Genomic DNA, 15,562 nt, shown 5'->3' with positions numbered 1-15,562 from the left:
GGCAAATCACTTAACTTTTGCCTCAGTTTCCTCTACTGTAGAGAGAATAGCACCTAGTGCCCAGGGTTGTAAGGATAAAACCCCCTTTACAAAGGCCTTGCTAGCCCCAGAGCACTATATAAATGCTATTATTATTATTGAGATAAGACCAGCATAATTCCGGGGTCCCCATGTACCTTCACTCTCAATGGACCCTTCCCATGACTGAAACTTAACACTCCCAGCCAATCAGCTGGCCAGCATTTCTGCATCATCCCCAAGTCAGTCATTTGGACCAGTAAACTGTTGGACTGTTGACTCAGTTCTAGCTAGGCTCAATTTCTACTGGGTCCCAACCCTCAAATTGCCTACTTCTCTCTTTAGTGGCCTGGCTTATCTTCCCCAAACAGCCAGCTTGCAATTGCCAACAGCTAAGAAGGGAAAGCTTGGTCCCACTAGCAAACAACACCAGGGTTGTTATGGTTTCTACTGCCCCAGGATGGCTTATTTGCAGATCCATGGTTATAATGAGAAAAACAAAGGCCTCCCACCCTTCTAACCCATAGTGTGAATATCACAGCCCCCAAAGTGGTCCCGGTTTGGACTCTTGGAAAGCATTGATTTATGTTTGACTTGCCTCTCTCTGAAAAGCTCCAGTTAGACCAACAAGCATTTAAGTGTCTACCGTGTGTTGGTCACCACGCAAAGGGCTTGGGCTATTTTTTTTAAAGAGGTGTGACAGATACAGCTAATGATAGCAACAAGAAGATGATTTCTCATGAAATTGCTGGAAGTACAGGTATACTGAGTATTTCTGAAGCAATCCAGGATTAGGGCCCAACACTAATTCTTTGTGTAGGGAAAACAGAGCCTGCCAACAATGGGGTGATTGTCAATGAAGAATGGAGCTAAAAAGGCAGCTCCTGCTGCAGTCTTGCTGCCATGTGGAACTGCGGGTGGCTCTGAATGCATGTACTTTTATTCGTTCTGCACAAATAGATTTACATCTGTAGATACTGTCATCAACCGTTGAATCTTTTCTCCTGAGCCTAGCTCTGTTATCTGTCATTGATGCTAGTGTGGCACAGTGGAATGAACCCTGGGTTCTCAACACTAGCTAACATTTCTATAGTGCTTACTCTGGGCCACACACTTACAATCATTATCTCATTTGGTCCTCACAGTCAGGTTTGGTTCTGACAACTGGCTCTATCACTTTTGACCTTGGGTAGCTCTTATCCATGTTGTACCTCAGTGTTCTCACCTATAATGAGGGGGCTGGACTAATGTCATCTACAGTCCTCCTCTATACCCTATATCTTAATATTGCATGCAGTGAGTCTATAGAAATCAAACAGGACCGAGGTGACTGCATTGTAGAGAGAGGTGAGGGAGCTGAGGCCCAGAGGGGAAGGGGCATGTTTAAGGTCACACAGCCTCGAGGTGGAGGGGCCTGGGGTTTGACCCTGCGTTGAATTCAGAGAGTGATGAATGCCAGGGAGCATCCCTTCCCTCTCACCATCACTTGATCTCATCCAGACTGGTCCAGACCAGCTGGTGAAGGCCTGAACTTAAGCAGGCTGGACACCAGAGGGCACTAGCAGCACATACCAAAAACTTCAGCACCAAGGATAGCTGAAAAGAATTCTATCGCACACAAAGCCTGCTATTAATTCGCTGTAATTTCTCTTTCTAGTACTAGGACTTAAGGGCTAAGGAGGGGATGAAGAGAAAATGCAAGACTTAGTATGGAGATGAAGGTCTTTCACCTTCAGAAAAACAGAATCTTAGCATGTCGGAGCTAGAGAGGCCCTCAGAGGTTGGTGTGGGATAGTAGAGAACCCGGGTTCCAATACAGCTTCTGACACTTGGTGGGTAACTCTGCTCCCCTCCTTGGGCCTGACTCATCATCTATGAAATGAGGGAATTGGACTAGCCAACCTCTGGGGTCCCCTCCAGGGCTACAAGTGTGATCCTATGTTTAATGTCCCTCACTGCACAGAGGAGGAAACAGGCTAAGGGAGGGGAAGCTCCTTCATTCCAAGGCAAAAGCTCTTCTCTTGAGAGCAGGGAATTTTTTTTTTTGGTATCCCCAGTGCTTACACAGTGCCTGACACACAGTTGGTGCTTAATAAATGCTAGTTAATGGACAGATTTTCTCAGTCGAGGATTCTAGATCTGACACTTTCTACCCGTGTGATCTTGGGCAGGATTCTCCCTCTCTATTTCCTCATCTGTAAAAGGAAAGGATTGGATTCAAAGACCGCTAAATCTTGTCCAGTCATAGACAGTCTATGACTTCTCCTGGCTCCGACATTTTGTGACCCAGAGCAGAGAATTCCATAAGAAGAACTAGACCGAACATCCGATAGCCATCCTTTGGTGTCCCAGGCTGAATGGCTTTCAAAATTCTTTTTGTTCTGAGAAGGAAAGGCCAGGTTTCCCTGGGTGGTCCAGAAGAATCCAGTTCTCTCTGCCTTTCAGACACCCTGGAAATTAATGAAGATCCTCCAGCCAGCTTGATGTACCCTTGGGGAACAATCATTTCTGCAGACCGACCAACCCCTCCCCACCAGAGAAGCGTTAAAGGGAAGGAAATCTTGGCAAGGATAACTCCACACCTGGTTTCAGTGTAATAAAACGAGTTTATTTACACAGTAACATGAATGCCACCGCGTCCACAGCAAAGTACCACAGCAAACCAGAGCATAGAAGTGCCACCCAATGACAGACGGAGGTTTAGTTTATATGTTTATACATCTATAAAATGGGTGACCAGAGAGATAGAGCTTCAGATAAAGCGAATGAGACAAGCTTTCCAAACAGAAAGCTTACACAGACCGAGGGGGCAGGCTTGGAAGTCATTGGAAAAAAAAATTCCAAGGACAAAACCCAGAGAGAGCCAGAGACGCTTTTACCAGGAGGTCTCAGAGCCCTGATGCCCTGTGTGGCAACAACAGAGAATCCTAGCCCAGCACTCTCAGACAAAGAACCTTCTGAAACTGGCAAGGTGAGGGATGCCTGCTCATGTCTGAATAAGCAAGAGTCTAACCTGAAAGCTTTGGGTAGGTAAACATTCAAGCATATATGCTGTGTGTGGGCACACACACACTCCAACCCTCCTCTCTCTTCCCCTCACACACACACATACATATACACACACACAAGAAGGGCAAAGTGGATTTTCTGAAATAAAGTTCATAGTAATATATATCTATATATATATCTCTATATTTCTTCTATGTAAAAAAATTTCCAACATCCTCTGAATCCCTGAAACCACCTTGGATTAAAAAAATACAGAGGGTGGGATGGATGTTGAGGCTGGCCCATAGCATGGAGGCTGTCCTCAGTGGTGCAGTGCCCAGAAGTGGGAAGACTGAGAGCATTGCCGGCAGCTCAGATGGAGAACACTTCCTCAATGCTGTAGCAGCAAACCGAATCAAATTTGAACAGGCCTGGGCAAGAGGTCGAGCCAGCTGGCGAGCCCCTTTCTCCTTCTGGGCACTTAGTAACTATTACATGATGGTAATGATGAGTGGTAAACACCTCTGCAGGAAGGTTTATAAAAACATTCACAATCCATTAAAGAAATCTCCCAAGGATTCTTTAAAACACCACCTACTGAAACCATCATTAAAAAGAAAAAAATCCTTCAAATACAGTGTCAAAGAGATGGGCTGTTTCTTCACAAGCTTAGCCCCATGGGATAGTTCCTGACTGCCCCTTCCTGGAGTAGCGAGAGGGGGAGAGGAGAGGTCAGGTTCCTCGGAACCTTACATTCAGCCCAGGGTGGGTTTTTTGGGGGGGGGGTGGGGAGGGTGGTGGTGGTTTTTCTTCTTTTTTTTTTCCTAACACATGACTTTGCTATTAAAAAAAGGAATAAAAATCATTTCTAAGGGTGGAGGTGGAATGTCTGTCAATTCCCCTCCTCTGGCATTAGCTTGGCAAAAGCTTTGCCTTAAGCATCAGGGCTTCATGTCTTTGGTATCTTCTCTCCCTAAAGTCTCAGCCATGCCAGCCCCTCCCTCCTAGGCCATTTGGGTTCTGGGGTCGCTCTCATTCCCTGGGGGCTGCTGAGGGAAACCCGCTGGATTTCAGTGCAGTTAAGAGCAGTGATTTGAATTCAAGGCTGCAGACCACTTGGGGACTTGGAGTACTAACTGGAAAGAGGTAAAATGAACAGCCCAGTTAGGGAGGAAGTAGGACGATTAATAACTTCTTAAGCTGAGCCAGCCTCTAGGAGCAGGGATTGCAGTGTCTCAGGAGGCTCTGGGTTCCAATTCCGACACTTCCTACCACTTTACACTTATAGAACCCATCCTCCTCATCCCCCTGGTCTGTGGCACCCTGGCAAAATCACTCAACTCTGTAAGCCTCAGTTTCTTCCTCTGTAAAGGAACAGGGTGGCACCCTGTAACTCCCTACAGGTAGCAGCTATCCATTAGCAAGAAGAATGAAGAAGAAAGGGGTGGGAGGAATGCCTCTCCCTCCACCCAGGCTTTTAGGATTCTCAAAAATGCCAAGATGTCAAACCCGTCATGTTTCTTGTGGTCGGGTCTATATTTTGCAGATCATTTGCTTGGCTCTTTATCTCCTGCTAACTCATTTAGAGACAGTTTGAGCAGAAATGTCAGCTCTGAGAGGGAGGCCTAGGAAGAATGGAGGTTTCTGTAAGTCCTGCTGGCTTTAGGGGCTTGCAAATGACTTCCCAGCACTGGATGACTTATGGCTTGGGTCTGGGAAGCCTGCTGCTCTCCTCCTGACTCTATTTGACCCAAAAGCCCTATGGAAGTTGTTCAGAGCCAGGGACTTTCCAACCAGATCCTTGCTAACTGAACTCTGAGAGAGACCTCTTTTAACATCTCCAGCACAGGTCTCTGGGCTTACAACTCATGTGGAGTATGGAAGCAAAAGTGGATTCACCTCATTTCTTTTGAACTGAAATTTATTTTCAAAAACTCTAAATAATGTGCTTGATGCTTCCCCCTCCTCCCCGTTAATCAGCTGGATAAATGTGGGGCCCTGGGGTTCCTCCAGACCTACCAGCTTCACCTTCTGAAGCCAAAGCCCCAGATACAGTGCCAGAGAACTCGGCTTGGAATTCTAATCAAGCTCAGGGGCCTGGTGGAGCTCCCTCCTGATGACCTTATCTCATGGTTAGCTTCCACAGATTTCCATCTCTCCCTTTCCTACCAGACATGCTGTCATTACTCTAGGGCCCAAGTCAGCACCTATTGGAAAGGCTGCTTTCCTCACACCAAAAGCTTAAGGCTTCTCAGGGTTTTGGTAGACTTTCCAGTAATTCTCTTTCAAGAGTAGATTTTAATTCTAACAAGGCACTCACTCTGTTACCCATCCCATCCCTGGCCCAGGCGGCTCCAGCCCTGACCCAAGAAGGCCAGAGATTTGGCTTTCTCTCTCTAGCTTTATGAAAGTGCTTGCTTTTAATGGTGTCCAAAAGGCTGCTTGACTTTTCAATTCTCTTGATATAGATGGAAGTGTCTGGAATAGAGAGTTAAATTATTCCAATGGAAAAAAAAAATCTCTATTTCCAATCAATACTGTTGACTGCAAACTGTAGTTATTACTTCAGAAAACTGCTAAAGGGCTTTGGTGCTCATACCCTAACCCCCCTGCGTTTGTCTGTGGCTAGGAGCAGGCTGTGTCCTAGATGAAGAAGGAATTCAAGATGCTTACCGCAACTCAAACACATTGAAAATATTTGCCACAATTATGAAGATGACTGAATACTTTATTTTGGAATTACATTCTTGGAAGATCACTGGATGTGGTTCTTTGTAAGAAATCGTCCCTTTCTTCCCCTCCCGAGGCACTGCCCAGAGGAAATCAATTTCTGTCCTTCCTCTCTGGGAAGCCTCAGGCCTTGTCTGGCTTGTCTGAATTCACCCCTTGAAAGAATAGCCATCTCCCCCCACCCCGAAAAGGCAAAACAAAAACCAACCAACTACACTCCAACAACCGACAAATAAAACAGCGACCATCACATCGGACAAGAAGAGGTGCTAAATATTCCCAGTGCTACACCACAGGAGACAGGCAGGAAGAGGTGTCCACGCTGCAGAGATGCACAGCTCATACTTCAGGGATCTGCGATCTCATCACCGTGGGCTCCCTTCCCTCACTCAGGTCCCAGCCTCGGAGCACCTTGGCCAAGGCTCTTTGGGAGCTGCTGGGGCCACGAGGACCTGCCACTGGTGGCCAGCCTCCGGTGATGAGACGCTTGATTCTATGACAGAGTTAGAATAAATGACCAGAATCTGAGTCATCATATACATAACAGAAAGGAAATGAGAAAGCTAAGGGTCAAAGGAAGGCCAGGGACCAGGTGCACTGAACATAAAACTATACAATGTGCCATGTGCAAGTCACCCAAACAAGTGACACCTAGAATGGATATCTCAATAACCTGAAGGGCCAGGTGGGCTGGAGGATGTGCCTGCTGGAATGGCCTGAGGCTGTGGGTAGCCGGGATAGTGGGTAATGAGGCCAGGAAGGATGGGCCTGTAAATAAGCAAGCTGAAGCTTGGGGGGTGGGAAGCAGGAGGACAGGAAGTAGCCTTTGGGGAGCACAGGTGCACCAGGGCCAATGGGCCCCAAATTACTTACAGCTCTAAACTCTGGGGCTGGCCTGGGGCTGGGGCAGCTGGCCCACAACAGCCAGACCACCATCTCCTAGGGGAGATGCCTGACGCACACTAGAAGGAAGCACACCATCAACCAACTCCCTTTAACATCTCATTTTTCCTTAACAAAAAAAAGAAAAAGGTAACATTGCAATAAAATACATTCTCCTTCTCCTTTCCTGATCACTTGTAGACACCAGTGAATCAAATGAAAGGCTTAAAAAAAAATCACCAAAGTTTAGAACTATTTCCAAGGCCACTAATGTGCTACGTAATACTGCACAATCAATCTGGGTCCCCATGGCCTGAGGGCCCAGCCCACGGGGCTCTTGCGGGCCTTCCCTGGAAAACGGGAGCCCCAAGGCTGCTTAGCATGGGGCCTCCTCTCTGGTCCCAGCATGCACACAGGGTCAAAGTGGCTAATTTGTTTTCAAGGCTGAAGTAAACGGATTACTCACAGTTTTGAACGAAATAAACATACAAACATCCACACATATGTAAAAAGCACTCCTGTCTGAAGCTCGTTTATGTGCCTGGAGAGGAAGGGTGGGGATTCCGTAGGTCTTGCTTCAGGTGAGGTTGCAACGTAAACACTGTCATATACAGCTTAAAAAATACAAGAATTGCACATATATCCATTGGAGAGAAGCACGAGGCTCAGAAAGAAGGCCATCAGCTTTGTGACACCCAGTGTCGGCAAATCCAAGATGCTCCCAGCACAGGTCCTCCTGAGCAATTTCAGATGTGGTTTGGAACCTAGTAATACTGAGCGTGGGGCCACATGTCTAAGGAGGCCAATACTGGGGAAGAAGGTCAGAGGGTGGCTCCTTCCCTCCTCTGCCTGGCACCTCAAGGGCCACTGGCTCCCCTCCCCCTAAATACACCTCTGAGCTCAGCTGACAGTCACTCTGCTGGGAGAAGGAAGCAAGCCAATTACTGCCATAGGGAAAAACTGTGATCAGGGCACTGTTAGTGGGGCTGCCAAACCTGACGGCTTTGACACTCATCAAAAACAGCACTTGTGACTCGGTTCCCCCTCCCAGCCTGGAGGAGCATAGGGCAGCTCCATACGGGGGAGGCTGCCTCGGCACCTGCCAGAAAAGCAGAAGAATCCCCTTTCCTACTGAGAAGCTGAAAGTGGCTGATGATCCTTTAGTCATTTAGATGGGGGAGGGGGCTGCCAATGGTGATGGGAGGGTTGGGGCTCTGCTCATCCTCTACATAGGACATATGCTTTGGAGCAGCCCAAGGAAGTCTTGGCTCTGGCCAGTTCCTGGGGTGAGGCTTACCTGGCTGGGCCCCACCCACCATCTGTCTTAGACCATGTGGCCCTCTGTAAGGCTATCATGAGGGTGAGGATAACAGCTCTACATGCCTATGATAGCAAATAGACATTTCAACAAGAAAAAAGAAAGATCACCTATTTAGAGAGCTTACTGGTTGATAATGGGGATCAGTTAACTTTGTATATTGCTATCTAAAATATGACATGCTGAAAAGTCAGTCAGGGACTATCCAGAACTATAGGGGAATTTAAACAGAGCTCATTGTATTCATACCCAAGGAAACTGTTCCTTCAGGGATGTTTTTTTTTCTTTCATTCATCTATATTTATAGAAACATTAAGCTTGGAGATATTTAAGTGGAAGACAACTGCATAGCCTTGCAGATTAATTTCTAGAAAATTCCAGACTGACTCTGTTTCCCACTGTATTGAGGGCTGGAGGTGACCTTGCCAAATGGACCTCATCTGTTCCAGGATGGGAACAAATGGTCAGTCTTCCTTTCCTTTCCTTGTAAGCCACTTTCTGAGGGAAGGCGGAATGTGGATGGGCACAGGGAGAACCAGGGGCTGCTGAGAAGAACCACAATCCCATGCACCTTAGCGGTGTTGAAGGATGCTCACGATGCACCCTAGAGAGTCTGTGGTGGCGAAGGCCAGATACTGCGCACAGAGCCAGTCTTCCAGGCTGACTCCGCACTCTCTGTCCAAAGACTTCTCTGCAAACCTGATCATGAGCAGGGTCCGCTTGATGTCCAGCCAATTCTGGAGAACGGCATTTCTCTGGCTGGGGCTGGCCAGGCTGTGCAGAGTCTGGAACAGGTCCTCGCGGGGTCCCCAGAGAAGACACTGGAGGATGCCCTTTGCATCGGAGATGAGGATCCGCTCTGAAGGGTTGGGGTTGAGGAGGCAGCTGGCCAGCTGCTGCAGGCCCCAGGAGTAGGGGGAGCGGCACGGGATCCGGGGGAGGTCAGCACGGGTGTACTCCTTCTCCTTTAGCTCTGGGTTCTCATCGAAGGGGTTAGGGAGGTGCAGCATTTCATAGATTAAGATGCCGGTTTGGAACTCGTCACATTTTTTGTATTGCGTTGCAGTGATGATCTCGGGGGCGAGACGGGACTGGTCTCGAAAGACCTCCGGGTCTACCAGGTGGCTCTTCTGCTTGGCCTGGGAGAAATTGCTCACTATTAGTCTAGTTGGACAAGTAGCGGTCAGGCTGGGCTCGCTCTTCCGGACGCTCCCGCCGGCCTTGCAGTGGATAAGGAGGAGGTTCTCCAGCCGAAGGTCGCAGTGAGTGACGTGATACGGCTTGAGGTGCTCGAGGCCAGAGCAGAGCTGTAAGAGAAGCAGGCAGACCTGGCGCTCGTATGTGTCTGGGTTTTTGCCATGCTGGGCTAAAGATTCCCGCACAAAGTCTGCCACGGTGAGGTAAGGGACCTCCCTGGTGATGACCACCACGTGACTACGCTGCTTGCTGGTGCCTCCCTGGCTGTCTGACTCGGCACTAGGGGCCGCATCTTTGCTCCGCTTCTCAGTGCCCTCTTCCTCCTCCTCTTCTTCCATTCCATCATCTTCCTTCTCAGGTGCGTTGGGATCTTCCCAGGGAAGAAGGCGGATGGGGACTTCAGCTAGGAAATGGCCACAGTCCTGCTGGATATTAAAGTGAATGGCCAGACTCTGCCGGACGGCCAAACTGTGGTAATACTGTTGGGACTCTTTAGCTTTGCTTTTGCAAATCTGGAAAAGGAAAAGAAGGGATTAGACATGTCTTTGCAGTTTCAATATCATACTTTTAAAAACACACAGATATGGATCGACTCGTGAATCATTAAGTCAGATCTTTGTGGCTGGGTCTGGGGAACTTGAGGCTGAAGACTATTTCCAATGGGTCTCCTGGAGGCCTCGAAGGCACAGAGCAATTGAATCATAAAGGATGAGGAGCCCACCCCTCACTCTGTCTCTAGGGGTATAAAGGCTGGGTCAGGTGAGGGTCAGTGTTCATGGCTCTGCGCTCATTTAGGTGGAAACTCCCTACCTCCTTCCTTCGTGCCTTCTGCGTTTCAGAGATGGGCCACCCAACAGGCTGGTTTTCTCACCTTTCTGTGTCTAGCCCTTGCACCTGGCAGGTATCTCATAAACACTTGCTGAAGTGCGTTTAAATATAGTCACATCTATAGATTCTCCCCACTCACTGGGACTCCTGTAAGATCACTCGTGATACTTCACTGGGCATGGGAGGGGGCAGGCCTATCGAGGGCTTTATATCAGAACGTAGGCTCTGGAAATGCCTACGCCAAGCTAGAAAGGCTCTGGATAGAGGTCTAGAAATGGGGCCATCCATCTCCTGCCTAAGGATCAGAGTAAAACCAAGAGAGGATAATCACAAAGAAATTCTGCCATAGGAATTCAAGAAATTCTCTGCTATGGTAGGAACTGTGGGAATGCCCACAATGGTTACCTAGCACCATAGGGAGAGTCCTGGGTTCAAATCCTGCCACTGAGGACCCGTGCAGCCTTCCCTGGGTCTGTTTCTTCATCTATAAAATGAGGGGGTGAGACTAGATGGCCTCTGAGGTCCCTTCCCATCCTCCATCTCTGATCCTCTGAAGTCCTGAGGGGTCTGAAAAGGAAGCATTCTCTGTAACCCTAACAACCTGGTTGTATCATGGCCTCCGGCCCTTGCTCCAGCTCTCACTCAACAGCCACTCGGCTCATTCTTACCAGCTCCCCACAGATAAATCATTTAATCCTTTGGAGGGTTGGGGTCCTCATCTGTGAAATGGGGATAATCCTCCTGCACTGCCTACCTCAGGGGTTGTTACGGAGAAAGCATTCTGTAAGCTTACAGTGGTAAAGAAAGGTGACCCCCCATTACTGACGATCTTGCTCACAGGCATAAAAAGGCTGCCCCACCCCTCAGAATAATCTGAACAGTGAACAGACTTATATGAGCATCCTGGCCTTTTCTTAACGAGGCCAAAAATGGGAGATTAACTGCTATGCCCCAGTGACGAAAAGCAAGACATCAGCCTTCACAGCTCCGCTAAGCAGGTGAATCCATTATTCCAATCTCTCCTCCTCAGCCTGAGGGGGCCTCCCTATTTCATAAATATCAAAGTCTTCCCAGCAACACACCCAGCAGTGTTTACATTGCCTGTTTATCACAGTCACACAGAAAAGCAGCACATTTACCCGATGCATCTTCTAGTCAATTTTATTTAAAAAGAGAAAATGCATCACTTTCTTAGGAGGATGCAGACGGTCCTCAGTTCTGAGGAGCTTCACTCTCTGATTTCCATTCAAATGAATATTTTCTCAGAGATGACCAAAGGCGAGGGAGTCTCCTGGGAGAGACGCATCTCTCATTTATGGTATTTATACATATTTATTGCTGCCATGTGCCTTGGTACCAGTGATAGGGCCATAGGAATAGAGAAACAAAGAGACACCATAAAACAGCTGTTCATTCAGGCTGACTACAGAGATGCAGCAGGGCTGGGTATGGAGTCAGGAGCTCTGGGGTTCAGGCTCCGCTCTGACCCCTGATCACCAGGTTGCTGGGCTTTGAGAGGCTCCGGCTTCCTCCCTGGCCTGGCACCTGGTGAGGAAGGTGCTTGGCGAGTAACTGATGTGGGACTCTTTAGGAATCACCTACTTCCCAGTCAGAGCTAGCCTCCCTTATGGGGGTGGCCCAGAGCTCCTGAAGGCAGGAGTTGTCTCTGATTTGGTCTTTTGGTCACTGTAAACCCCCCATCTCCCTCTGCCTCAGCAGGAGCCTCTTCCACAGATGATGACTCCTGCAGCTTGGCTGGGTTGGCTGCCATGCTGGTCAGTGCAGGGCACAATTCTGTGCGCTCATCAACCTGGCCTTAAATCATTTCTGCATGATGCTGCTTAAGGTACTTCTCAAGTGTGGCACATGCTCTTTTAGAGTTCCTTCACAACCATCATTTTGTGATGATCCGGCCTTCCACGGACCATGGCGTGCTCAGATCCATTGGGAGAGAAGACCAAGACCACCAGCTGAAGTGACTTGTCCAAAGGATGCTAGAGCCATTAGGGGCTGCTGAGGGAAAAGGATGGGCCTCAAGTCCCATAGCTAGTAAACAGCATAACTGGGTCTTTAATTCAGGTCTGAACTGGAGGAGATGTGGGGCCCACATCGTCCAGACCCTGGACTCCACAGATGAAGAAACAGACCCAGGAAGGGGGAGTGATTTGTCCACAGTCCTGTGGGTATTCTGCAGCAACCCTGGGCTGAGAGTCCAGGCATGAGCCCCGCCCACATCCCGTGGCTTCCTCATTTCCATTTTACCTGACAGACAGTAACAGAGTGAATGCACAAGGATTCCCACTTCCCTGTGTCCCTGGCTTACTACCTCATAATTAGAACAATGCATAATTTAAAAAATATTACTCTCGACAAGGCAAGGCACACCGTCAAACCCTTCCTCTCAAATGTAACACCTGGAGACCAAATGATTCTGTCCCAAATTTAGATAGCGCTTTATAATTCTCAAAACACATGCACACACATACACATGCTCTAGTGCTGAAGAACTAGATAAACTATCATTGGGAAACATTTAACAAAATAAATGAAAATAAAATAAAACATAGGTAATGTTAATATGTGGCTTTCTAAGTCACCGTCTGGACCACAGGGATCCTGATGTAGGGTTTGGTGGCCCCCATTTCTATCCGAGCTTGGCTCCACCGGTGAAAGGTGAATTCTTATTGAGTAGGAATGAACCTTGATGGCCTTAGAGGTTCCTCCTCATTCAGATTTGGTGATGGTGAGAGTATCAAACATTTGTATACTTTTATAACAAAGAATGTTAGGAAGAAAACTATCTCTTTGTCTTGAGAATTCTAGTGATTTTTTTTCCCCTGTATGATTGATTCCTGGGGAGTTAAGCTCCATTCGGCTCCACTGCCATGTGAGTCTGGCTCAAGGCAAAAGAGGGTGGTCGTTGTCCATGATCTCCATCTTCCCATGGACGCCACGTCCTGACCATTTGGTCAATTTGTTGGCAGAGATCCCCGCATGGCTGTCAGAAAGCCAGAGGGAACGAGGATCTGCCAGTTGAAGCTTACGGGGAGATGATTGATTAAGTCTTAGCAAGCTGGCAGAAACTCTCACGGAGCCAAGTTTCGCTGGGATGTCCACAGCTTTGTTCACCACTGCAAACAGGGAAAGCCACTCATTTTGATGACTTTTTTTCTTTAAACCTCTGGGCTTGAATGGATAATAAAAAGATGGATACTCCCACCTGAACTTATGCTTAACTTCTCAGATCAACTCCAGCTGAACTCTCAAAATGATTTACAAAGAAAGGATGACAAATTGGCCAGTCATTTTGGCTGCATTGATGAGAGGAATGGTCTACACACAGACAGCCATGCTCAGCAGGCCAGCATTGTCTAATCTCTCTATCTTGCAACATTTAGAAGAAGACTAATGGGTCACTGATTTTAAGGGTAAATGGAAAAAGGAGAAGTCTGGGCCAAGAAACAGGGGAAAAATACCAGGGCTCCTAATCGGTTTAGACCCATCAAAACAGTCACAATTAAGCACATAGACCTATGGAGATTTCCATAATCGGATTTCTCATATGATGGGTATCTCATAAATCTCTATTATGGAGCCCACTATGATGTTAATTTAGATAGGAGTATTAAATTCTAAGAAATAATGTTCTATGCACTACACAGTAGATCTTTTTCAAATATTAATAACTTGACTGTTTTAGTTTTTAAAAACCTAAATGACCTGCCTTCCGATGATAAATTTCTAGCCCCAAAGAGTTATTTGAGAAAGCAAAGTACTGTCTCTAGGACAAATGGACAATATTCTTCCCCATGTTCTTTCTCATGTCCACTGTTTTATTCCATCCAGGGAACAAATTTACTTCTTGAACCTCCTGAACGTTCCCTGAATTCAACCTTTTCATTTTTTAGTCCTTTGAAAAGCATTGAAGCCCCTTCCTCAGTATAGGGTGGAGCTCAGACAATAGCCACTGGGGTTGTTTTAGGGTAATCTTGAAGGTCCCTTGACAACCAGGAACTGTTTCTGTAAGGCCTGCTGGCTTCTTCTCATTTCGAAATAGGAACAAGCCATGAACTTCAAAGACTCCATATTATACATGACTGTTCCTTTTGCAATGTGTGAGTAAATGACTCCCCCCGCCCCGACACCCGGCTCCCCTTTCTCTCTGGGAAATAGTTAAAAAACTGCTTTGAGTCTGAGCAGATTCCATGTTGGATACTTCTTGAACATACCAGCTGGGCAGGGTGTCCATGTACCTGCCAGGGCAGAACCACACCTGCTGAGGTCTATTTCTCCATGTCAGAGGGGTCCTAATGGCTGCACAGGGCAAGAAGGACCCGAGAACAGCATACAAGGCAAACTTAGAATGCTGAAGAGTCCCTGGGGTGCCTCCTCTGGGCAGAGCCCAGGCTCAGGGGTCCTGAGGGCCCCTGTGTTCCCTCTGAGGCTAACTCTCATCGAAAGAGGTAATTAGGTGGCTGGCTGGGTAGCTGACCCATAAGCACCCACACATGCCCTCTGGGTGGCTGGACATCAAAAGAATTCAGCTGGTTAATAAGGATCCTGGAGCAAAAAGGAGGAGGGGGAGAATCCCAGTCACTCTGGCTTTCAGATGAGAGTCTGATGGCTTTTCAGACCCTTTCTTCTTTAGGATACTGCTGCTTCAAGATTATGGAAAAAAAAACCACCCTGATTCTCAGATGCCGAAGGGGAGAGCTCAGCACTGCAAACCTCTGGTCAAGAAATGGAGAAAAGAAATTGATGGGCTCAGGGTCGAACTGCACTTTCCTGCAATCTTCACAAATGCAGTTTAGCAAAATATAAAATGTATTCTCAGTAAAGGTTATGTTGTACCGTAAATAAAATTAGAAGCCCAACTGGTTAGAGGAAGAAGATTTCACGGTGTCTCTGTACACTGAAATCTCTGAAAGGTTTACTGGATACTGCTCATTTTGTTGCAGGCCTAGTTTCTGTTCATGGCAGCTGCTCTGCTCGCCTTCTAGGCAAAGTGAAGTTGTTGCTTTTTATATGAATAACCCCACCCTACACATTGAGATTTTTAAAGGTGGGAGTGAGTGCTCACGCACACACGAGTGTCACTGCATGTCTGTGTATGTGTGAGTCTACAACTGTGAAGTCCTTGGCTGGCTGTTGTCCTTGGTGCTGGAAGAGGCCCCAAATAGCATCACTGTGTTGGGGTCCAACTGTGGCTGATGAGACCAACATGAGCTCAGAAGACTCTACCACAGGTCAGGCACAAATAGCTCATATGAACATCTGGAGTGGAGAAGGCTCTAAATTTGGGCACCTCCTGTTCCTTTGGAGCTACTGTAATTCTGCTTTGCTCACAGTGCCTTCTTTGATTTGGATACGCCATGCTGGGCAGTGCTGGACCAGTGTCTCCCACACAATCAACTGCAGAATTCTTCAGAGTGCCCCTGGATTGCTTCTTCTGACCCCTGCATGAGTGCTTGCCCTGTGTGAGTTCTCTGTAAAATAGTCTTTTAGGCAAATGTACTTTTGGCATTTGAACAATGGGGCCAACCCACTGGAGCTGGACTTTCTGCAGTAGAATCTGAATGCTTGGCAGCTCAGCCCAAGAAA

At 47.6% G+C, this 15,562-nt stretch overlaps 1 protein-coding gene across 5 annotated transcripts in view; it reads right to left on the bottom strand.

Annotated features, from left to right (window-relative positions):
* Positions 1-2,604: 2,604 nt before the first annotated feature.
* The window catches only part of PEAK1 (pseudopodium enriched atypical kinase 1), a 275,075-nt gene continuing 262,117 nt past the window's right edge, over positions 2,605-15,562 (bottom strand). For all 5 annotated transcript variants that reach the window (XM_036734155.1, XM_036734154.1, XM_036734159.1 and 2 more), the window contains one exon: positions 2,605-9,645. In XM_036734155.1, coding sequence (XP_036590050.1) covers positions 8,509-9,645 — 1,137 coding nt within the window. In that variant the 3' untranslated portion in view covers positions 2,605-8,508. The remainder of the gene's footprint in view (positions 9,646-15,562) is intronic.

This window comes from Trichosurus vulpecula, chromosome 8 (genome assembly GCF_011100635.1).
Source record: "Trichosurus vulpecula isolate mTriVul1 chromosome 8, mTriVul1.pri, whole genome shotgun sequence".
NCBI lineage: Eukaryota > Metazoa > Chordata > Mammalia > Diprotodontia > Phalangeridae > Trichosurus > Trichosurus vulpecula.
This window is presented reverse-complemented; position numbering and strand designations above follow the sequence as displayed.